The sequence below is a fragment of the Mchenga conophoros genome, linkage group LG8 (assembly GCF_057382185.1).
Source record: "Mchenga conophoros isolate Kocher_MC1m ecotype Shallow Benthic linkage group LG8, M_conophoros_male_GT1.1, whole genome shotgun sequence".
NCBI lineage: Eukaryota > Metazoa > Chordata > Actinopteri > Cichliformes > Cichlidae > Mchenga > Mchenga conophoros.
The window spans coordinates 10,984,164-11,008,550 of record NC_140533.1 but is presented as its reverse complement, the minus strand read 5'-3'; the positions used below and the strand labels follow the sequence as shown (position 1 = coordinate 11,008,550).

Genomic DNA, 24,387 nt, shown 5'->3' with positions numbered 1-24,387 from the left:
GAGGCCTGGAGTTGCCCACCCCTGTTCAAAGCCCTTCTTTAGCTGTTGGGTGCCTTTTGTTCAGTTCTGTCAAGATGATCCCAGGCTGCTTCAATAATGTTGAGGTCCGGGCTCTGGACTCTGTGCTTCCAACCCATCTTACAGATGGCTGTAGACACTCACTGTTGTACAGCTCTCTGACGTCCTGCATATATATATTAATGACAATTTGATCTGTTTCCTTTCTGTATGAATGACTTCTTTACAGCCTTCCAAATGTATCTCTGGGTCCTCTTTTAGGTCTTTGCTCAGTTTTTGTCATATTTTTAAGGACATAGCATTTAGTTCTTGATTTACTTCTTCCTTTGTCTTCCACTTATTTGCTTTACCTAGATTTTTAAAATGAGAAAACTGGACAAGTGAAGAACTGCTGCAAAGAAAAGTGGGCCAAACTTCCTAACAATGTGAGAAAGTCATACAGAAAACCATTACTTCATTAACTTGTACCAGTGAACCATGTGGTGAGGTGTACTTAGTTTAACACACACAGTGCTATTTTATTAAATAAATACCTAATATAATACGTCACATCTTATTCATCTGTCTTTAAGCAGTTGTAGAACCTGGTATGGACCAGATTTGTCACAGCCGAGCAGGCCGGTGTGTTTGAGGTGTGGACAAAAATGCAGACACGGGAGACAAACGAAGTGTAACAAAAAAAAACAAGGCAAGGCAAACTGGAGAAAAACTAAAACATGAAAACTGTGACATGAACAGGGCCTGAACTGGAACATGAAAAACTCTAACGTGAGATAATCAGGGCATGAGGACAGAAGGGTAATGAGGGAAGTGGAAACACCTGAGGAGACACAGCTGACACAAATGATCATGATGCCACAGGGAAAAGTAAAACCCTAACACACTAAACATGGAACCACCAGGCCTTTCAAAATAAAACAGGAAGCATGGAGAGACGAAGACGTAATAACACAAGCTTGACAACATGAAACACACAGACAAGAAACATGACAGACTGGGTAGACATGAAGCACAGGGAGATGCAAGCATGGGCATAACTAAACGTTAAACAAAGAGGAGAAGACTAAATAATAGCACAAGAACAAGAACTAGCATTTTTACAATAACGTAAGAAAATCCAAAATAAACTCAAGACACTGGGTCACGGACCCGAACCCTGACAGATTGTTTTTGAGTGTGTACTAATGTGCTATATTTTAGAATAAAAAGAGGGTGTACTTTGTTTTTCATATGGCTCTAGACTCAATCGCCTCCTCTGGTTTTGTTTTTAGGCTTAGCTCACGAGGCTTGAGACAAGTTCTTTCAAGCCAGATCTAGTGAGCATAGCAAAAACTTGTTTAAAAAGCAGAGTAGTGATACGGCATGGTTAGGCAACAAAAGACCTTCACCTGGAAAGGCAGGGTTTGAGTCCTGTGTAAAACCAGAATGCAGGTTTGTTTGTTTTCTCTTCATTACTGATTAAGCCATTACCCAGTTGTTGTTGAGAAATCAATGCCACAAATATGAATGTGGTGTCATCAGCAGTTACTGAGGTAATGACTGACCAGTCCTCCATAGAGCCATATTACCTTCTTTTAATAAAACTTTATCATAACCAAAACAAATCAAAATTATTTAAATTCAACTTTGTGATAGAAACACAAAAATATAAAGCAATATTGTTTCTAATTACTGCAAAATGAAGCATCAGCCTGAGATGAAAGAAAGGATCGATTCAAATTCAGTAGAAAAACAGGAAGAGTTGTAAAAGTTAACCTTACATAAAGTCTTTGAATCTTTTCTAACTCCTCTAGCATCAGTCACGTTATTTTTATTCAGTTTTTTACCTTGATGGTGTTTAATGATAGCGTGTTCTCTGTTAGAGACGTCAGCATTATTAATTGTGAGTGTTTTGATGAATGCTGGTTGTCAAAGACACTGCGGGGAGATGCAGATGCTAAGATGAATATCAGGCTGACCTTGAGCTAAAAAAAAGTTAACGTCTGCAGCTGTTCGCATTTTTTAAGAGAAAAATCTGTCATTAAATTTCAGCTATGTTATATTCACTCATATCTACTGAAACCAACGTTTGAGGTTTGGATGTGGTAATGTAAACATATGAACATATATGTAATATACATACAGTATGGATCATATCACTGATGTGTAAAAAAAACTTTAATGACTTAATTAGACATGTGGGACTTGCTTTTTGTTTGTTTTTGCTTCTTTTCTTCTCTTTTCAAATTTCAAACTTTGATTCTTTTTTCATCACCATCTTTTTGTAACTTCAAGGTCTGTGTTTTAGCTGCTAGAGTGACCAAAGAGTGAATTGCTAAGTTATAAACTAACACGACGAAGCTTGATTGGCAAGGTGCCATAACTGATATGGATGCATGCACAGATGCAGGCATGGTAAAATACAAAGAAACCAACAAAAAGCAACAAAAAATAAAATAAAATAAGCTCAGGTCCTCTATCAGAGGCCTGGGAGCTTGAGGGTCCATTGCAGTATCTTAGCTTTTCCTAGGACTGCGCTCTTCCAGACAGAGATCTCGGAAGTTGTTCCTGGGATCTGCTGGAGTCACTCCCCTAGCTTGGGGGTCACTGCACCAAGTGCTCCGATTACCATTTAGACCATTGTTACCTTCACCCTGCACATCTTCTCGAGCTCTTCTCTGAGCTCTTGGTACTTCTCCACTTTTTCGTGTTCCTTCTTTTTGATGTTGCTGTCATTCGGTATCGCTACATCTATCTCTACGGCTGTCTTCCTCTGCTTGTCTACCACTACTATGTCCGGTTTGTCCGTTTGTCCACCAGATTGTCCGTCTGTATCTGGAAGTCCCACAGGATCTTACCTCAGTCATTCTTGACCACCACTGGGTGCCTCTTCCATTTTGACTTCAGAACTTCCAGGCCATATTCTGCATAGATGTTCCTGTATACTATGCTGGCCACTTATTTATGGAGTTCCATGTATACTCTGCCTGCTAGCATCTTGCATCCTTCTGTTATGTGCTGGATTGTCTCAGGGGCATCTTTACACAGCCTGCACCTGGGGTCTGCACAGTCCTGAGAAGATTGGCAGATAATGGACTTCAATCTGTTGGCCTTATAACCCCTCCCTGATTGATGGGCAGCAATAGTTGTTTCTACTAGGATCCTTGCTGATGCTTTTCCTCCTTGGCATTGTGTTACCAAATACCTGAATGCTCCAGAGCAGCGAACTGCAAAAGCTTCTGCTTTCATAGAAATGGCCACACTTTCTGATGATCAGTTAATCAAGTGGATTCATCAAGCAGCATCTGGCTGATACTTACCCTCTTAATTCCTGTGGAAGCAGGAAGGGTGTACTTAGTTTTTACACACTGCTTCTGTGTGTCTATTACATTTTTAAGACCTGCTAAGAACCAGCTTATTTTTATTATGTCCTGAACCTTTAAGGGTTTGCTTTCTTTTGACCAGCCTAAGCTTCTTAAATGCTTACCTCTCCTGAAAACAACCTGTGTGAATTATATAAATTATTCTTCGCTACTAATCCACAAGAGCACAGTTAATAATATTCCCATCTTCAAAGACCCTTAGAGTATAACAGGTTTTGACAATTCTTGGTTTTGAGAAATGCAAAAAATATTTTTCACCTGTCAAACTTAACCGATTGCTTTGTTTTGCTCAAGCTGGGCGGCTAAGCTAACATATAAAAAGATGGTATTCTATATGATTTCATAATTCTAGATTTTAGTGAAACTTAAACTTAAATAACTCAAATAATGAATGTGTGTCATGTAGTTTCAAGGCTGTGGCAGACTTGTCTAATAGAGTGTCCGTGATGTCACCCCTGACCTTTCTCATCTGTTAAGAGTTGCTAAATCCACCCGGGACATCTGTTGCTGTTTGACTGAAGCCATCAGAGTCTGAACAGCCGTAAGACAGTAAGTCTGTCTTACTCGTGTGACGCCTAACAAACAAGATGGTTTTAAAACTGGCATATAAGATTCATATGATTTTTTTTAAACAGTCTCACAGAGAGTACTCGTGTTCACTTGTAAATTCATTTTGCAGGAATAATTATCTTTATTTTCCACATTTTCTGTACATGGTAAACATTTGGAAACACTTAGAAAACATTTAATGGCACTTCTATGAAAAGGCCACAGGACAAGGTGGAGAAAGCCTTACAAATGTGCTAAAAACAGACCACATTAAAAAAATACTTTTTTTTCTGGACAGAGACGTTACATAATGGAAAGTTACATTCAAATTTACATTCAAGCACATGTTATAAGGTTTTAATTTTTTTTCACTCTTTGTCATCACAACACAGAAGCTGTGTGTATGTTTTCAAAATGATTCACCATTTCCTGTGATGGAAAAAGCCAGGAAGAGAGAACAGTGATGAGCAGCAGCACTGGTGACAGATATGCATCCCACTTTTGTTTTTCACTACGTAAGCTATAAAATGAAATCAGCAGCATGTCTTACACAGATTTATTTCAATCGCTGATGTGCTTCATCCATCAGTGCCACATGAAATATGGTCTTTGGGTTTTTCTGTTTTGTTTTTTTTAGTATTATCCCTTTAAAAGAGCCAAACATGTGAGGATCAGATTGCTGTTGGCTCAGTGCTATTGCTTGGTTAAAGAGGTGGCATAACATTAGCCACCCTTTTAATCTTTCCTCCTACACAGCACGCAACACTCGCTCACATGTTAATGGCAACGTCGGTCTGAACCCTAATGTGTTTGTCATACTACAAGTGTGCTGCACTAGAGTGGATTTTCTTTACTTCAGAGCTTCAGAGTGAGTGTGTGTGTGTGTGTGGGGGGGGGGGGTCATTTTACGTCTTAGCACCAATACCTACGGCCTTATGTTACTACGGCTGTTGAAGCCAAGTATCCTAATCGTGATGAAGAAACTGCTGTCACTAAGGAGCGCTCTAATTGCCACTGGAAACCGCAAGCAGAGGTGATTGTGATCAGCCTGGGCGAAACAATACACACTTAGATGTGTGGCCCTGAACGCTGGATCACACCAAACAGTCAAAATGTCACAGCTGTAATCTCAGGGGGTCTTTTTCAGAATTGGTTCAGTAATCTCAAAGCTGTAAATGTAAACCAGACTACGAAAAGCATCCAACTATAAAAAAATAAAATGAACAAGCTGCCTCACAGTATGAACAGACTACTTAAAATAAAAAAAGTTGAATGGATGGAAACATTAACAAATCAAATGACAGGCTGAGAGGTTTTTTTAAGCGTTGGGCAACCTCTCCTGGCATATCTCCAAGGGCCGCTTGAACGCTCCCCTCCCGAAAACTTCGACGTTGCTCGCCAGCCAGGAGACGACATTCCCAGGGACGTACGAAGTGCAGTTGGCCATAGACTGGATCTCGACGGGCTTCAGAACGCGATCCCAAATGTTCACCTGACTCAGCTCGCCCACGAAAGCCTGTCCAGCATCAAAGCGCCCACCCACCACGTCCTGGAAGAGCCATAAACAGCAGGATGTGAATTTAAACCGCATCGACAACAACATCATCAAACGTAATTACCTGTTCCAGTGCGGAGGAAGAGCCAGTCAGTGGGAATGAACTGCTCATTAAACTTTTGTACTGTCTTTTAAAGTACTCTTGGACACGAGGTCAAGTCCTTTATCTGTTTTCTAAGAAATGTGTCATTTTTTAAAGACTTTATGTTTCATAATTTAGTAACACTAAGCGATCACGTGAGAGCATCATGGGTATTCATGTTGATTTGAACTTTAGATTCACGGTTAATATATTTGGTTTTTGTTTGGCTTTTATTGTTCTTCTAGCATTTGTAATCTTGATTATGTGTTCACTGAATGGTTGAATTCCTGATTTGATTAATTTATTATTTTAACAGAGGTTGAGTTTTTTTTCTTGTGATATTATTGACTTTTTTCTTCTCTTTTAATTTTCAGTTTTACAGTTGTTTGTTTTTTGGTTCATGCCTTCATTTTTATTCTTTTAGTTCCCGCTGTGCCCTCTGTGTTTATATAGTCCTGTTTTTCCTTTGTCACTTTGGCAAAGCATCTATCATGCTTCCCTGTGTGCCACCTGCTGTGATCTCCTGTGGCTCGCCTTCAGTTATTTAAGCCTCTGCCTCACATTCAGATTCTCACTCAATCTCTCTCCCTTGACGGATAAACTGCTTGAGAAACAAAACTTAGGAAACGGATTTTAAAACTGTTGATTTCAAAATGAAAATATGAAAAATACTTAATATTTATTAGTCATATCTGGTAGAAAATTTGTGGTAGACAGATAAGAGTGCAAAGTCCTTAGACAAACAATTCTCCTGACCTTGGTCAAGCTGGTCCTTGTTACAGCTGAAGCACCTTTTCACACCATCTTCACACAATTTTGAGAAGCTTGACCTGAAGACCTGAAGCAATCATCTGACACAGTCATCTGTCTGCACTGCAGTTGCAATCCTTGTTAGGTGTAGTCTATAAAGTCCAGTGGTTTTATGTGTTTGCAATCAAGAGTATGATAAAACTACCAAGCTAAATTTCATGAATCCTATCGATCGATCCCCAGCTCTGTCAGTCTTGGTTGTTGTGTTCTTGGGCAAGACACTTCACCTACCGCCTACTGGTGATGGCCAGAGGGGCCGATGGTGCAATATGGCAGCCTTGCTTCTGTCAGTCTGCCCCAGGGCAGCTGTGGCTACAACTGTAGCTTGCCTCCACCAGTGTGTGAGAGTGAATGAATAGTGGAATTGTAAAGCGCGTTAAGGGTCTCGAAAAGCACTATATAAATGCAATCCATTATTATTATTAAGATAGAGAACTGACATCGGCTTTGGTGATGTATGTACTCTTCTAGTCTTGAATCTGTATGATGTCAAAGACAGTGGATATACTAAATATGGTCATTTCAGACACACAACTCTGGCTGTGAGAATAGCAGTCCCAACCGATCTACTGTACAGAGTGCAAGGGGCAGCCATTCAGAAGAAAGCTGGCTTAAAAGGAGTCTGGTTATAAAGGGAGAGGAGTAAAAAGGCTCGTCTCAGGTAGAGGAGGAACTGAGGAGTTATTTTGTACTGTGAATCATGCAAAGCTACTCTAACAGAAACCAAGAATATAAATATGGAAGTGGAAATTAGGTTCCCTTCAATCACATAAATATTCTGCATGCTGCTATGTAAACTTTGATTAGCAGTGATTTGGATACCAAATGTTCCCTGCAGAACTGAACAGTAATATGATTTTTTTTTAAACGATAACAGCACTCAAAGACCACAAGCCTCAGCAAACGGCCATTAATGCCTTTTAAAGAGGGATCTGGATGCACACCAAATATTTAATGGCTTCTTCCCTCAACACGAAGTGTCACGAAAATAGACTGGGCAGGTTTTGTGTAAAGCCATTAAAAGGGACACAAACAAACGTCAATAAAAACATGCGTTATTACCTGCTTGGCAGAGGTAATAATACATTGATTCATTTAGCGACCTCAGCAGCTGTGGGCAGTGATAGATTCACTGTTGTTTCTGTTAATTGTTTTGTTCTGATAATCAGCCTGGATCTCATTTGTGCCGCTTTAAATCTGGGTAATTTTCTTCTTTCCATCTGCAATTTGCAGAGACACCTCATAAATAGTGCGTCTTATTAGTCGAAGCGCTTGGTACAGCATTTTCAAGTTATTTTCTTCTTGCAGTAATGTGAGCGTGTTGAGTTGAGTGCACATAGCTGCAACACATTCTTTTTTTGACGATGAATCTAAAAATAGACATTCATCAAAGATTTTACTGTATCATTTCACCTGCTCCTGCCCCAGGATGATCACTCCTCCAGGTTTGATGGGGTGCCAGGCTGCCAGGTTGTCACCAGCTCCCAGCTTCTCCCCGTCTTGGTAAGCCTCCCACTGACCATCTCGCGTGGTCCAAGAGATGCAGATGTGGTGCCACCTGCCGTCGCGAACCTCCAGGGGAAGCTGAGCAACCTAGGGTCAAAAAGACATTATAATTTTGAAACGTGTGTTTTGGTACAAATATGATTTTTACTAAATCACTATTTCAATCCGATTTAATTACTTGCCTTGTCATTAATGAGAAGCTCAATTGGGTTGTTGCCCCATTCAATCAGCACAATCTCATTTGCTTGCCCTGGTACACCGTAAGAAAAAGGCGTGCCTATGCCAGGGCTGGCGCTGGACTTGATCCACATGCAGAGAGTGAAAGCATACATCTCTGGCAAGCTCTTGGTGATACGGCCATACAGGTAATTGGTACGCTGGGGCAGGGACAGCTTAAACTGTTCTGGGGATATGAAGTCTCCTCCGCCTGTAATAAGATCGGCAGAAAAGACCCGTGGTGTAAGGAGGGAGAGGTGACCCATGAGGCTAATCTTCTCACCCGTTATTTCACCTTTGGTGATTCATAAGATCATCTTGACTATTCTGAGTGCAGAGGGCAGCAGCCTTTCTCCACTCTTGTAATTTTCCTTTCGTGTGGGACTATTCTCTGTGTAGTCATCCAATCTGTTAAATGGGCTGTATGTCATTGAAACCTATTTATATCTCAAAATAACATTTCCTCTTGATTTGTTCTCTACAGCTATTGTAATGTAAATATGTGAGTTTGTGCTTGGCTGTACCTTTCTCCAACTCATTGATCCTCTCTACCAATGCGTTTAGAGTGCTCTCTGTTTTCAGCCTGTAGGCAGCTGTGGCATTGGACAGCATGCTCTTTTCCGCCTCCAAGGTGCTGACTTTTTTCAGGAGCTGTTTCTCCAGTTCTCCAAGACGTTGCTGCAGCAGGTCACGGAGCTCACTGGGGAACGAGGCTCCAGATATGTTGGCCCTCATTTGCTGTTGCTAAGGAAGGATCAACATCACCAGTTATCATAAGCAGGATGTGCACTAAACCCCCCTGAGAGCTGTGAGCTTCTGTGTGACTGATTGGCAGGTTTACAGATTGAGTTTAAATAAAAGTCTTTCAGTCAGTTTTCCTCTCCTGTCAGGAGAATCCACTCATTTATTTTAATGTGGGAGGCACATACTGGGCTTGAAACTGAGTATTTTCATACTGTGTGGTAGTCATGGTAAGACTAGGAACAAAAGACTATTCAATTTATTGAAAGCGCAAGCAAAGTGAAGGCAGGTCACACGAGAAATTAACCAGTTAGCTGTATAATCTCTTCCCACATACTGTTTTGATTCTCCACGATAAACTCAGTAACAATTCTTAGAAGTCACGCTCTGCTTTTGTGCGAATCGACAGTTTGTTTTAATCCCCTTAAATCCGTAATCCGTAAGCAAACCAGGTTTTTAGGTTCGGGCTTTGGCACAATGCTTTGCGCAATGACTCTTACCTCAAGGTTTTCCAGTCGGTCCTTGAGCCCCTGCATGGTTTTTCCAAGATTGTCGATAGTTTCATTTGGATCCCCGGGAACGTCCCCCATCGTGTTTTGTTTGTCTTTGCCCCATGTTCCCCCTTTGTCGTACTTTCTATCGGTGGTTGCTGACGCGCACAGAGACAGCTTGGTGGTAAGCTCGTTGATGGTGCCAATCTGTTTGGAAATCGTTTCTTTCTGTTGTAAAATCGTCTCCCTTAGCTGCATGACCGTGTTTCTGAGCTCTTCTTCCTGACCCCCGGCATTTAACTCGGGTAGCAAAGTCACAGGGCAACTGGCATCGCCCGTGAGGGGTATTGCCCGGCAAATGTAGCGCTTTCCATCGTCCGCCTGCCTGTTTGTTAGCTGACCACATCCCAGAGCACAAAAACATAACATCCCGGACAAGAGTGAAAACATACCGGCGGCTTGTGTCGCTCAGAGAGGTCAAGAAAGAGGTGAAAACCTCACAGTTAAATTCTCAGCACTCCAACGCGAGCCCGATGTTGAGTTCAGTGCGTAAAAGTGTACTCCAAACGGGTCTGCGCAAAAAGCATCATGTATAACTATCTTTACAAAGTAGCGACATGATGTCCGACCGGCAAAATCAGGAGTGGAAAATGCGATCAGGGGAGTGTAAGCCCATTAATGTGGCTTGTGATAACGGAACTATTCCTGGCACGAACGGAGCTCACAGTGAGGTGCTGATCAGACAGCTCCTCTCGATAAAGAGGATTACCAAAAAAAGGTGTCTGTGAAAAGTCCTGGATGTGTTGTAGTAGGCTGACGTCACCGAGTCTAGGCTTAAATGGTGATTTGTTGAGCTGATTAAGACTCGAAGTCGTTGTCGGAAATTGATAGGATTGAAAGGTGTGGTCGATTAGAAGGCGTGGTTATTTTCATACGGATGCCTTCCAACACGTTATCATGCTTTATTTTTTACCCGGTTCCCATCCCCAGACATATGTGTGAGCGTGCGCTGTATGTGGTAGAATTTGAGGTATATGGATAATAAACAATAGAATAACTTCAGAACACATTTATGGAAGTCCTGCAATAAAATCAATTAAAAAAAATTTAAAAAGAAGAAGAATCGATTTGAGTTTGGATGCATACATTTTTCAAACATTGCACCAACACACGTGGCCTCAAGGCAATTTAGAGACTGAATTGCAGCTGCGAAAAAACATAACAAATGATTCCCAATGCAGGTGAGTCTCTTCAATAAAGCCAACGGTGGAGAAACAGGATGTGGTGGTAAACAATTAGCAACAGTTGCCTGCCTAGTTGCAAAAGGTCAATAAAGCCTGTTGTGCTGACTGGAAGGCCTACCACTGTGCTTTGAAGATGGCATCCAACCATGATCCAAACCACAAAGTCAATCAAAGCTGTTTTACACTAGGGGATGATAAAATGGAAGCAGTGCTGAGCAAAAACTGTTCAATTCTGGGATTTAAAACAGCAGAAATGAAGCTCGTGGAGATTTTGATTTTCTCCAAAGATATGATCAAAGACTTAGATAATTACATGCAGAGTTGGTAAAAGACTAAACATTTTACAATTATTTTCATGTTAAATAAAATGAAGGCATCGCAAGCTGTCACGTCTGACTCATCACGCTCTCATTAGGAAGCACATGAATCAGAGAACTCATGGCTGTCTTCCAGCCAGATTTGTGAAAAATTCTCATTAAGAGCAACAATTATTGTCACTCTTGGAACTTTAGTTGGAACAATTTTTAATTGCCATGTAAGCTTTAGTATAGTTAGGGGTAACATTACAACATACAGTATATAAGTACGGTTAGATATAGTCAGGTTTCCAACCAAGAGGCAACTTAACGTTCAAAAAATCAACATGGAAGTGAAAACTGTGGAGAAAAAAATAAGTGTGGTACCCGGATTGTTCTGTTTTTTGTCTAGAACATTTTTTAAATCACTGGGCTTGATCCTCTTCTTTCTTTTCAATAAAACATCTAACACCTCGGACATTTGAACTGTGTCACGGAGGTTTCAACCAGTCCAGACACAGCTTCTTTTTATAAGGGTTCATAGGCCATAAAAGTTAGAACTCACTGGTTTAATATTATTAAAGCAATTAAAGTTTGATACTTGGCACCTTTCGTAGTTTTAGTTCATGTCAGTGCAAAGCTCAGCAGGACGATGGCCCCAAAACCTTCAGAGAATATTACTGCAAATCTGTTTGATGATTTAAGCAGTAATGGACAGCAGGGACTGACCATCAACGCTGTTAGTTTGCCCATGGGGTTCAGTTGCTTGTGCTCGTGCACACGTCTTGATTAAACACAAACGCTTTAACGCTGACTCTCACTATCTACTTTGTGTTTACTATAGGATAAAGACATAACTCACCTACCGGCAATGGCCAACAAACTTGGGACGTCAGTGCTGTTACAAAATTATGATTTTCATTAACAAGCATATTCACCGTGGAGGAGATTCTGCTGTGAGTGTTTGCCTGTGTCACAGAGAACATGTGTCTTATTCATACAGACCTCAGGAGTGATTTAAAAAAAAAAAAAAAAGAGTGAATGTCCACAGGCGCTTCAGATGCATGAATAGATTTTTGGGTATTGTTGATGATTCAGAACCAGTCTCAAGGAAAGTGCACTTCTTTCTATGGAAGAAATAATGCAGGGGCGATGCGGCTTCATCATAAGGGCATCACCAGTCGCTGCAGAGCACTGAGAAAAACACATATCTAATGGACAGATGAGTGGTTTTGGAAACCAGTGTGTCATCCACTCTTCCCTCTCAGGATAAAGCCCCCATCAGGGAGAGAAAGAAAAAAAAAAACACTGATGAAACAAACAGGACAGCGCAATAAGCCAGAGACAAACATCTTTTAGCAGATCATTATTACTTAGGGAACATAGAGTGCAAAGGAGAATGAGAAAGTCATATTATATGTCAGATTAACTCTTACATCATATGTGGCATTCAGTGAGAGGGATATCTCATTCTGCAGTCTTTGTGCCAGTGGCTCCAGTCTATGGGAGGAGGAGGAGGAGGAGGAGGAGGAGGGCTGTGAAGGAGGGAATTAAAACCCATTAGCAAAGCTTGTGGGTAGGACACATGCTTGATAGATTATGCAAGATAAATAATGATCATCTTTCAACCAGACTTCATTATTTCCAGAGCTATTAAAACAAGCATTATGAAAAAAAGAAAGAAATCTCAAGTCTTATCCCTACACTGTCATTTGTGAACCACAAAAGCGTGCATGACAGCAACTTAATGTGGTCAAAATGAAAGTCGGGGGCTGTTTTAAAAATGATCATGAAAAGGTTACATGCTCTGATCTCATAGAATAACTGTTTAGCTTGTGACTCGCTTCACAGAGTCAAGAGGATCAATGAACACTGTTAACATTCATTGCAAAATGTATAACTTTTTAAGGTGGCAAAGTATGGGGGCATCTTTAGTTTTTTAAATATATTTTGCTGGGAAGATGGGAAATAGGTGAAGGGAATACAGGCAAAAACAGAGTTTGTATTATTCAAATGAGCTTGACTGTCTTCCATTGAGAGCATTTCTATTGAGGCTTCAGTGAACAGGTGAGAGTTCAACTGAAGGGCCAGATTGATTTTTCATGTCAGTGTCAGGTCATTGCTGGATTCCCCCCCAGCAATGACCTGGATGGCATCACATTCACTTTACTTTGAGCACTGGTAATTTCAGAACATGGATAGACTCCAGAAACAGCTTCAGTAGGCTGCCATCTTGTGGTTAAAACAGCTCACGATAACTAACAAAAGCAACGCAAAGACATGGAACAAATTAGTCAATAAACTTAATTCAGATTAAATATCACTCCATCCCATGGCCAATTAAATACAATTCCGCATATACTAGTGATTAGTTATTAATATTATCTATTGATCTTTTGCTATGTAGAGCAATATCCCCCTGGACAATGTTTACTGTCCTCCAGCACTGCTACTGATGCAAAATCTGTTCAACTCCGTGTAAACACATCCCTTAAAACATTATTTTACTAACATTTGAAAGGCATATACATGTGTGTTGGCTTTCCAAAATGCCAACTCACGACCTGTTATTAATTACAGTAGTTATTTATTGTATTGTATTGTCCCATCAGTATTGTGGAATAGCATGGCAAGCAGGTATCCATATAACTAAAAAAAAGCTTCAAATTGCCTATTTTTTAAAACGAAGTCATCAGTACAAACTTCTATTTTAAGTCCTCTATTAATGATTGCTTATATTTGAATATATATTGTTTGCACAAAGACCACTTATATTATATTTATTCAAGGTGAAACGTCTGCCCCACTGGGAAGCCTATTGCCTCCAGGAACCATGTTACTTAGCCTACTACTTCCTCTACTGTAGAAGCCTAGGAGCCAGAAGACCATCGAAAATGATGGTCTTATAGCTACTGTTTTACACTGTATATTCTTCCGCGGGTACTAGGATAACAGCTTTTCATTTAAAAAATGTATTATTATAGAGCTTAATAACGAATTTGTCACTATTATGCACATATAAATGCTAAACAGATATCATAATACCATATTTCATTGTTAAAAAAGAAGCTATAATATGCATTGCGCGGAGAGATATCACACATCGTTGGGCGCAAACGGGAGCGCGAGCACGGCGCATACAGGCGAGGGACAGTTTCCTGTCTGTGGCGTTTGGTAAGTGAAAGATTCGCTCTCTCTTACAAACTTTGGATAAATATAAGCAGTTTTGGGGAGTCTTAGATAGTGGTGTTTTGGGGTAGGTTGTAGTTGAAGCAAATGTGCTTTATTTTTTTGTGGCTCTTGTTTATAGTCTCCTTAAAGGAGTTTAATGTTCTGGGATGCGCGAGCGCTTTCTTTCTTTAACGAAACTAGCTTAGCATTGCCGTTCGACAGCTGGTTCTCTAAAATAAATGTGTATAAATTTGTGTTTCATTGAGTAAATCATTAAGATTGCAATGCGTCTTAACAAAACATTGGTTCCAGTTTTATGCCGAAACCCCAAGTTTGTTCATTTAAATTTTCAAACGCTATTAGAGTGCACAGAAATTGTGCTAGCTGATGCATAATGATGTCATCACTCTGCGCCCATTTATTGGCATGTTATTTATTATGGACGTTACCGGTTTGTTGGTGGGACGCAGCAGGTTTCCTGTTACAAACTAATTTTACCTGAATGCTCATCAGATACATCTTCTGTTGTTTTTTTTTTTGCATGCAAAGATAAGTAATTTATCTCCTCTTGCAGGTAGTGTACATGAGCTCAAAGTGATCGCGTAGACCTGTGCAGACTGCATCCCAGTCTGTCCGTGCTGCCACCATGGCCTTTGTACCCGCGCCCAGTCCCACTGTGGTGGACCAGACCACACTTATGAAGAAGTACCTGCAATTTGTGGCAGCTCTAACAGATGCGAACACACGTAAGTTCATAAACCTTGCTGTGTATTTTTTGGTGTCAGATGTTTGAAAAATCTGGAAAAAATTACTTAGTTTTAGAAAATATCTATTTGTTTTTGTGAGGATTACTGTTTCAAAATGCAGATTTATTGTTTGAATAGCTGCATGTATTTTTAAGCCTCTAAACACTTAAGTGCCCTTATGGGTTTAAAAGGTTTTATCCAACAGTAATCCAGCAGTTACAGATAAATTGTTGGGATTTAGAGGCATTATCCAATTTAAGTATGGATACTTGGCATACATATTTAACGGTTATTAGGAGGAAGATGTGTGTGCATTAGTTTTTTTTTTTTTATAAAAGTGTTGTGGACATGTCAGTTGATTTTGGCCTTGTTCACTGATATTTGCCATTAATCAAAAAGGGAGTGACATTTGCCAATGACAATAGTTAACGGTAATCAATTTTGCACAAGCTAAATGTTCATAGGTAATGTGATGAGGAGCTGAGCAACTTTAAAAGATTCAGTTATCTTATACGGTGCAGATTTCCTTGATTCCTTGTTTATAAAGAGCGAGATAGATGACATTAACAACAAAACCCTGAAATATCAGTAGCAGTGGCTGTTGGCGAAATTGTTACTTTAAACTTCAGGGTCCACCCAGAATTTTGCAATTAGTATATGAAATAATAAATGTACATATTTTTTGATGGGCAAGGGAATAGTTAATGTGAGAAAGGCACATTTCTTATGCACATTAGTTATTAGATGCAGCTCGTTACTCCTGTTTGGTGTGTCCAAAATTGCTCAGATGAGGTCCCTGTGCTTAGCATGAGCGATGTGATGAGAGCGATATGCTTTAGTCCAGTCAAAGGTACGTATGTGTGGGAGAGTGCTTGTGAGTGTGTGCGTGTGTGTCTGTGTGATTCTTGATGTACCTTTTGATTAGCCTGGACGCTGAAAGTAAAACTGATAAGATCTGAGAGCCCCTGCTGAGCACATGGAGATAACAATGACACCTGGAACTGTATCATTAGCAAGTTTGATTAATGGTGACACTCTTGTCCTTCAACTTCCAGCTGATGAAACTAAACTGAAGATGATGCAGGAGGTCAGCGAGAACTTTGAGGTGAGTTTGATGAATGTTTCCAATCTGTGATGGAGTAGATTCATTTTCTTTGTCTCTAAAGATAGATTATGGTGGATTTTTGGTAGTTTTTATGGATCTTACTAAAATGTAATTGTGTGAGATTTTGAGTGGTAACTGGAATCCTAACCTTAAAAATGTTGGTATAATAAATGTTGAGAATATTTGCAGAGATGAAAATGCTTTGATACAGGAAACTTTTGGATTTATACTTGTAATCTATTTGTGGCACCATTAGTAATGAGAAGTTATATCTGAGTTGGTTTTGGATGCATGTAGGTAAACAAACTTTGAAAAAGGAAATCTCCAAATAACTGTCTATAACACAGTTTTGTTATTTAAAATTGACTTGCCTTCATATTTGTACTGTAAACAAAGACCCACAGATGGAATATAAAGTAAAGTATTGGTATAGGTAATATTGTCTATTAGCTTGGTAATGCAGGCTACACCAGAAGCCCTATTGGTCATTACCATGGGATGTTAGGTTATCAGATGAGAACTTCTAATGTATTAATGTAAGCCTGCAGAAACACGAAAACGCTTGTAACAAAGTTGTTGTTTTTTTTTTGTACTTGACTATTTCAGAATGTGACCTCTTCACCTCAGTACTCCACCTTCTTAGAACATATCATCCCTCGCTTCCTTACATTTCTTCAGGATGGAGAGGTGCAGTTTCTTCAAGAAAAACCAACACAGGTAACTTTAAAAAGATGTGTTATCTATCTAGATTGGTGTGAGTCTTTAACATACCTGTTGTAAAGGTGTCTGGTTTCTCTTTGTTATAATAGAACTAATATCACATCTTTTTGCTACATAAAGCACCACTTGATTAAATCAACAGGACACGGTTACTGAAATGTTAATCAATGGATAACTGAACTAGACCCATCAATTGGATAGCGGTCTCTGAGCTGTACTGTTAGCTAGCTGCATCTTTTGGTTGTTCTATGTAAACATTAGAAAAAGTCGCTCCTTCAGTGACCCTGAAGATGATGACTTGTGCCTACTTTTCAGTAATTGAGTCATGAGGTTTTGCTTAGAGCACCACAAGGCAAGTGTTTTTCAAATGCAGACATCTCTACAACTGATAACACCAAAGCTAATCAATTCACACCAAAACAATCTACATGGATGAACAGCAAAATGCACAAATTGAGTGACTGAGTTACTTTAACTTATTTCCGTTATATTCAGTAATGTGCAGAAAAATCTACAGCTAATATCAACAAAGCTTATCACCTGACAGCACAACAGTGTAGAAGGATGAACAGAACCAGAGAAAGCTGCATGAATTGATTGAGTTACCCAAACTTACTGTTTAGCATGGATTTCCCCCCCTTACAGAGCTGTTAAATGTTTGTGGTACATTAGTCAATGAAATTCATTATAACACATCTAATGAATTTAGTGACTGTTGGATTTAATCAAAGTTGTATTATTGTAGGATATTTACCTTACAATATAAAGCACCTTGAGGCAACTGTTGTGATTTGACGCTATATAAATAAAATTGAACTGAATTGAATTGAAATGATATGAGTGTAATGAAGTTTGAATTCTTAATTTAAACGTGATTACCTGTTATTTATTTTATTTTAATTTTTTAAGCAATTGCGAAAGCTAGTGCTGGAAATCATCCATCGCATTCCAACAAATGAGCACCTTCGTCCCCACACCAAGAACATCCTCTCTGTGATGTTCCGCTTCCTGGAGGTATGAACCCCTGTTTTCTTACAACATCGTGATTTTTTTTATGGTTTTATACCTGTCAGGTGCTTTAAAATTATATTGTCAATATTCTTACTGTAAATATTTTGCATCTTGATGTTTGATTTTTACCACTCACTGTGAATAGTAGGAATTAGTAATTTATCATATATGTAATTATGCATTGCACACATGAAGTCAGGTGGCTGCTTTTTATGTTTATATTTCCCCCTTTGTTTGTTTTTTTGTTTTTCTAGATTGAAAGTGAGGAAAATGTGCTGATATGCCTTCGCATCATTATTGAGCTACACAAACAGTTCCGGCCTCCAATCTCTCAGGAGGTGAGCATCTTTGTGTTCTGTGTTTAAAGTTTGTTGGGCATTGTAATGACAGTTGAGAAAGTGATGATGCTGATATTATGTGTGTCTTCAGTCTGAATTCTTAGTTAACTAATAATCAGTTAAAAAAAACCCTGATCATTGGTCATAATGATCGTGGCTCAAGAGTTGGCAGTTCGTCTTGTAATCGGAAGGTTGCCGGTTCGAGCCCCGGCTCCAACAGTCTCGGTCGTTGTGTCCTTGGGCAAGACACTTCACCCGGTGGTGGTCAGAGGTAGGGCTGCTCAATTAATCGAATTTTAATCTAAATTACGATCTGGGCTTTCAACGATCATTAAAAATGACTGAGCCGATTATTAGCACCTCCCTCGTGCTTTACTCTCACGCTGCTCCGTGTAACAAAGTTCACTAAACATAGATGTTTACATTTTTCATGTCTGTGAAGGTTCTCAGTCATCCAGGTCATCGTAGTCAAAGGAGCTTGCAAAGAAAAGCGTCTGGACTTCTTTAAGTTGCATTTTTCATTTATTTTTTATATTGCAAACATTTGCACTGTTATCAGTATTTGCACACTATTTTATATTATTTTTTGACAATCTTTAAAGCCATTATTCAATACATTGTTATTGTTAAATAAATATCGTCAAATAATCGAGATCTCAATTTCAGTGAAAATAATCGTGATTATCATTTTTGCCATAACCGAGCAGCCCTAGTCAGAGGGCCCGGTGGCGCCAGTGTCTGGCAGCCTTGCCTCTGTCAGTGCGCCCCAGGGCAGCTGTGGCTACAATAAAGCTTGCCATCACCTGTGTGTGAATGTGTGTATGAATGGGTGAATGACTGAATGTAGTGTAAAACGCTTTGGGGTCCTTAGGGACTAAGTAAAGCAGGCCATTTACCATAAATGCTGTCCTTAATGAAGAAATATTATGATCTCTTGAAGGACACTTTTTTTTATAAATGGCCATTAGATGTGATGAGTCATAATTAACAAATACAGTAAATACTTTATCTCTTAAAACACACAGTGATCAATAAAAATATGACTAGCAAACTAAACATGTTTAGAAGAACAAGACTTGAATGAGAGACAGCAGCGGCAGAAGTACTTGTGTAACTTTTCATAAAAAATAGAACATTTAAGTAGTTTGTGTGTATTAGATCAACATGTTTACTGTATTCTTCTCTTCCCAGATTCACCACTTTTTGGACTTTGTGAAGCAGATTTACAAAGACCTTCCTAAAGTTGTTGTAAGTAAAGGCTTTTCAGCAGGTGGTTTTGGGTATAGTGATAGTAAAGGTGTTGTTTCTGATGTGACTCTGTTTTTAGTGAAAGCACTTTTAAGTTGCCATTGTTTTCTCTCACTGCTCGCCTTCCTTGCCACCTGTATCTTTATCAAGTCGTAATTTCCTTCTATTTCTACTTTCTTCTAGGCGAGGTATTTTGAGAATCCACAGGTGATAGCAGAGAACACAGTTCCCTCACCAGAAATGGTGGGGATGATCACATCAGTGCTGGTTAAGACTGCACCTGAGAGGGAAGATAGTGAAACACGAACAGTGAGCTAACCGCCCCTTTCTAGCTGTTGTTTCTACTTAATACTGTCTACTTTTTACAGTACTGCCTGCAGCCAGTGGAGGGTAGTAGTGCACTGTTTTGATACAATAAGAGCAACTGCAACAATACCATGATATAAAATGTATTAAATAATACATTGTGCTCTTATTTTAAAGCAGCGACCTGTTTTACATTTTCAGCATTATTAGAGTAATGAATTCTCTGCTCCGGGTAAACTGAACATTTATAAGCCATACAGTTTTGTCAGTTTAATCTGATGCTGCATATAATTTTTGTCTCGCTAGGAAACTTTGTCCATTATTAAATGTAAATTTCATAAACTCTTTTCCTTAAAATGAGTTCTGGTCTTCATTGGACAAAAATGACAGTGGAAGCATAACTCCAAAAATCCAGAAAATGTGAACGCAAACAGTAGTTGTTATTACTCCACTGAGCTATTTACCTCCTCTTTATGCAGCAGTATTGCATTTCCTGGAAACAGTTTTTATGTCCAGCTTTTGTGTCACTCAGGACTCACATTTGTCCTTTTCTTTCTGCCTCAAGCACACCATCATCCCGCGGGGTTCTTTGTCTCTCAAGGTGCTAGCAGAGCTGCCTATCATAGTGGTGCTGATGTATCAAGTGAGTGTAATACTCTTGAACTTTTGTAATATACACATCTGTTCACACAGGAAAATAAGGCAATGTTGTTCCAGAATGAGAAAAAAAGAATGAAGGTTGCTTCAAAATGGGACGTTTTCTTGCTTATAAAACATTTTATAATATATTATGTTTAAAACTTGTAATCTAAATGCAAAGGAAACACTAAATAACAGCAATGTATTTTTGGTATATACATTACAATGTGTATATCAAAATGTTGGAGGGGTTTTTTTGTGTAGTAACTCAGGTTGTATGTTTGCTCTGTCTCCTCAGCTGTACAAACTAAACATTCACAATGTGGTGTCAGAATTTGTGCCTCTCATCATGAACACCATCATGCTTCAAGTGTCTCCCCAGGCCAGGTAAAGTATATCCGGCTAAAAGCATCTATGTGAGCCGTGGGAGTGTATCTCAGATACGAGTTTGAGTAATAACTTTTATTTCCAATTTACAGCCTTTGAAATGGGTTTGAGGAACTGATTTCATTTTCCTCCTTTTTTTTTTCTTTCTTTTTTTTTTTTTTGCTAATGCCAAGTTAGCTGACAGTGTTGCTTGGCTCTTTGCTTGCTTGCTAAAACCTACTTGGGGAAGGTAAAATTGTTTTAAAAAAATTGTTGTTTTAGTAAGATACGAGACCTTTCTGGGTGGGGAGAGGGTTTTGTTAAGCATTCTGAACAGAAGGGAAATGGAGCAGAATTAATTTAACACAAAATACCTGAGCAGTCTCTAGCAGATACAGAGAAACAGTTTCTGCTATGACGCAAGCAAATAAGTCACCCTTGTAGAATTGACTCCCACGATTTTAACCTCTGTAATTACTGCAGGCATACATCATCATTAACACTGTCATCAGTGTTTTGATGGGACTAAATGACTTTTTTGTTTCTTTTTTTTAGACAACACAAGCTTTATAACAAGGAGCTGTATGCAGACTTCATTGCTGCCCAGATCAAGACACTGTCATTCCTGGCCTACATCATTCGAATCTACCAGGTACTTCTTATTGATGGTTAATGACACTGCAAAACAGTGTCATTTGATCCTGCTGAGTGAAGTAACATAAATGTAATTTCAGATGCATCTTTGTATGTGTCATGATGTTGTGAATCATTTGCACGTGTTTGAATTTTGTTTCTGCACATAGCTGTTGTGATTGGCAGGAAAAGGTGTACTATTTTCTGTTTAGTAATTGGAAGACAATGGAAAAACGAAGCTAAAACTGAGTTACATTTGCTTTAGTTTCTTGAACCAAAATAATAATAATAATAAATAATAATAGCACAAATAGCTTCTCTGAATTTACCACCTGCTTTATTCACTGTGTGTAAACATTCTGAGACAACTTGTACTGATTTCAAAAACACTGACAGAAATTAGAACCCACTTACAGGAATTATATTATGTGTGTGTGTGTGTGTGTGTGTGTGTGTGTGTGTGTGTGTGTGTGTGTGTGTGTCCGCATTGCAAAGAAAGAGCTTGAAAAAGATTTTCTTTGTATTATTACTGCCTTCTTTTTTTGTTTTGTTTTTGTTTTTTTTTTGGTGTGTGACTGCCCTCAGAATAATCCATTTTAAAATAATCCTAATCATTAATCATACTGTATGTGTTTGTCTACCATATTAGGACTTGGTAGCAAAGTACTCTCAACAGATGGTAAAGGGTATGCTGCAGTTGCTGACCAATTGCCCCTCTGAGACCGCTCATCTCCGCAAAGAACTGCTGATTGCAGCCAAGCACATCCTCACAACTGACCTGCGTAGCCGTACGTATATGGACACAAACACATTCTGTGTAATCCATCCTAACAAAGAATGATTTGATGTCTCGAAAATATTTTTTACAGTCTTAAAGTCTTTTTTCTTTTTTTTTTCTTTTTTTTGGCACTAGACATGTTTTGCCTTTTTCTAAAACGTTAATGCTAAGTGTTACTTAATGTGTTTGTTCTAGTCAAAAACACCAGCAGCCTGGATCCTTTCCAAAGCATACTTGAGCTTACACATTTCACTCTTTCCAAAATAAAATTTTTATTAGCTGTCAAAATGTAGCTATAGAACCTCATTTTGAATTGGTGACTGAGAGGTTAAAAGTGAGACTGTAGATGAAATGGAATGAAAGCACAACCATCCATCAGTGAAGCCTTGACATAGCACGACACATTTTGGATGATTTTCTGCATTTTACTGCAAGTTACTTCTTCTGCTGCAGGTCAAACCACTTTTACTGATTTTGGCTTATTTTCTGTGACAGATTTACCAACGCTGTTAGGTGTTTGCTGTTAACCTCCTGCTGACAAAGCAGTGTCAGGCACAGTGCTAAATTTATAATATTAAATAAACCAAATGGCATGTAGTTTTTTTTTCGTGTATTAATCACAAATAAAAGCATTTCCAGTAACACCCTCTTAATATATTCTTTTACTGCTTTTATTTAATTCTGTCACCCATCAGCTGCTGTTTCAGGTGCAACTATCAGCTCTGAATTCACAATATCTACTTCATTGTGTTTCAGAGTTTATCCCATGTATGGACAAACTTTTTGATGAGTCCATCCTCATCGGTTCTGGCTACACTGCTCGGGAGACGCTTAGGTAAGTTCTTTGTATGTGTAGTCACGATCATTCGAACTCCTCTGTGTCAGAACAGCCTCTTTCTCATGGATGATTTCTCAGCCAGGTGCATGTTAAGTGTCCTAGCATATTAATCAGGTAGTTCTCAGTACTGCAAAATTCTCAAGGAAGCTGACTGAAAACACTGCAGCACAGAAGGCACTGTCAAGTTGTCATGTACAACCTCGTCTCCAGAGTGCAGGCTGCTTGCACATCCTCCTTTAGTTGGATTGCAAAACCTCCTTGACCCGCCTCAGTTGCCAAACTAGCTCACCTCATCAACAAAATGCCTGTCATTTCACATTAGTAATACATAGGAAGCACGGCAGCTGGATGAGATCTGGCAGGATTATCATTGTCACTCATTAGCTTGTCTTCTCTCTCCCTTTCTCTCTTCATCCCAAAGCTACTTTCCATATCCTTTTGTTCTTTCAGCCTCTTTGATTGCTTTTCTCTGCCTTTTAGAAAATACGGCTTCCTCACTAAGCCAGTCTGTTCAGTTTGTACCACTATTTAGTAATGAAATATGATTATGATTCACCTCCAAATGTCACAGTTACATATCTGTCTTATTTTCTAGACCCTTGGCCTACAGCACACTAGCAGACCTGGTGCATCATGTGCGCCAGAACTTGACCCTGACAGATTTATCTCTAGCTGTGCAGCTCTTTGCTAAAAACATTGATGACGAGTCACTTCCCAGTAACATTCAGACCATGTCCTGCAAGCTGCTGCTCAACCTGGTGGATTGTATCCGCTCGAAATCAGAGCAGGAGAACGGAAATGGGCGAGACATCCTGATGAGGATGCTGGAGGTGGGTTGCACAAGGCTCAATTGAAAAGTCTTATTTATTTCAATAGACATATGGCTAGATAAATATTGAAAATTTTCCCTCTTTCCTTATCTTTATCAACAGGTGTTTGTACTTAAATTTCACACCATTGCACGGTACCAGCTTGTGTCCATCTTCAAGAAATGCAAACCTCAGTCAGAGATGGGTGTTGTTGATCCAGGGGCGATACCTGCGGTGCCAGCCACACCCACTCCATCCACCACCCCTGCCATTCCACCACCTGCTCCTCCAACTCCTGTTACTGTGACACCGCAACCACCTGCAACGCCCTTTGACCGAGGTGGTGAAAAGGAAGACAAGCAGACCTTTCAGGTGTCGGATTGCCGCAGTTTGGTCAAGACCTTAGTGTGTGGAGTGAAGACAATTACTTGGGGTATCACCTCTTGCAAGGCACCTGGAGGTGAGTGGGGACACACAAGTGGCACTTATTGCAAACCTATTGATATCTAATAAAATCCCACATGCTCGACTATTCTTGCCTGATTAAAAAGCATCTAGAAAAATGTATAAATGCACACGTAACAATAATTTCATAAGGAAATTCAAGATTTTATCATCTCAAAATGTGTGATCCCCCCCCCCCTCCCTTAACAGAGGCTCAATTCATTCCTAACAAGCAGCTCCAGCCTAAGGAGACTCAGATCTACATTAAGCTGGTCAAATATGCCATGCAGGCTTTGGACATCTACCAGGTACAACCTAATAAAAACTGACTGTACTGCAGGGGTGATGGTGTCTCATAACAGACA

The 24,387-nt window shown here is 39.5% G+C and overlaps 2 protein-coding genes across 4 annotated transcripts in view; one reads left to right on the top strand and one right to left on the bottom strand.

Annotated features, from left to right (window-relative positions):
* Positions 1–4,036: 4,036 nt before the first annotated feature.
* Positions 4,037–10,122, bottom strand: nptx2b (neuronal pentraxin IIb). The gene is made up of 5 exons (XM_085284015.1): positions 9,340–10,122; positions 8,623–8,842; positions 8,065–8,309; positions 7,790–7,969; positions 4,037–5,478 (listed from the first exon to the last, which is right to left on the bottom strand). Exons 1-5 carry the CDS (start codon positions 9,778–9,780, stop codon positions 5,248–5,250), a joined length of 1,317 nt encoding a protein of 438 aa, XP_085140141.1. The 5' UTR covers positions 9,781–10,122; the 3' UTR covers positions 4,037–5,247.
* Positions 10,123–13,985: 3,863 nt separating this feature from the next.
* trrap (transformation/transcription domain-associated protein) overlaps positions 13,986–24,387 on the top strand; it is an 87,678-nt gene continuing 77,276 nt past the window's right edge. For 2 of the 3 annotated variants that reach the window (XM_085284013.1, XM_085284011.1), the window contains exons 1-16: positions 13,986–14,044; positions 14,616–14,787; positions 15,843–15,892; positions 16,499–16,609; positions 17,522–17,626; positions 17,878–17,961; positions 19,153–19,209; positions 19,393–19,518; positions 20,081–20,158; positions 20,453–20,541; positions 21,076–21,172; positions 21,803–21,941; positions 22,688–22,766; positions 23,365–23,599; positions 23,702–24,038; positions 24,233–24,330. In XM_085284013.1, coding sequence (XP_085140139.1) covers positions 14,688–14,787; positions 15,843–15,892; positions 16,499–16,609; positions 17,522–17,626; positions 17,878–17,961; positions 19,153–19,209; positions 19,393–19,518; positions 20,081–20,158; positions 20,453–20,541; positions 21,076–21,172; positions 21,803–21,941; positions 22,688–22,766; positions 23,365–23,599; positions 23,702–24,038; positions 24,233–24,330 — 1,785 coding nt within the window. In that variant the 5' untranslated portion in view covers positions 13,986–14,044; positions 14,616–14,687. Of the gene's footprint in view, positions 14,045–14,485; positions 14,788–15,842; positions 15,893–16,498; positions 16,610–17,521; positions 17,627–17,877; positions 17,962–19,152; positions 19,210–19,392; positions 19,519–20,080; positions 20,159–20,452; positions 20,542–21,075; positions 21,173–21,802; positions 21,942–22,687; positions 22,767–23,364; positions 23,600–23,701; positions 24,039–24,232; positions 24,331–24,387 lie in introns of those variants that run through there. The other variant, XM_085284012.1, reaches the window with a different exon arrangement.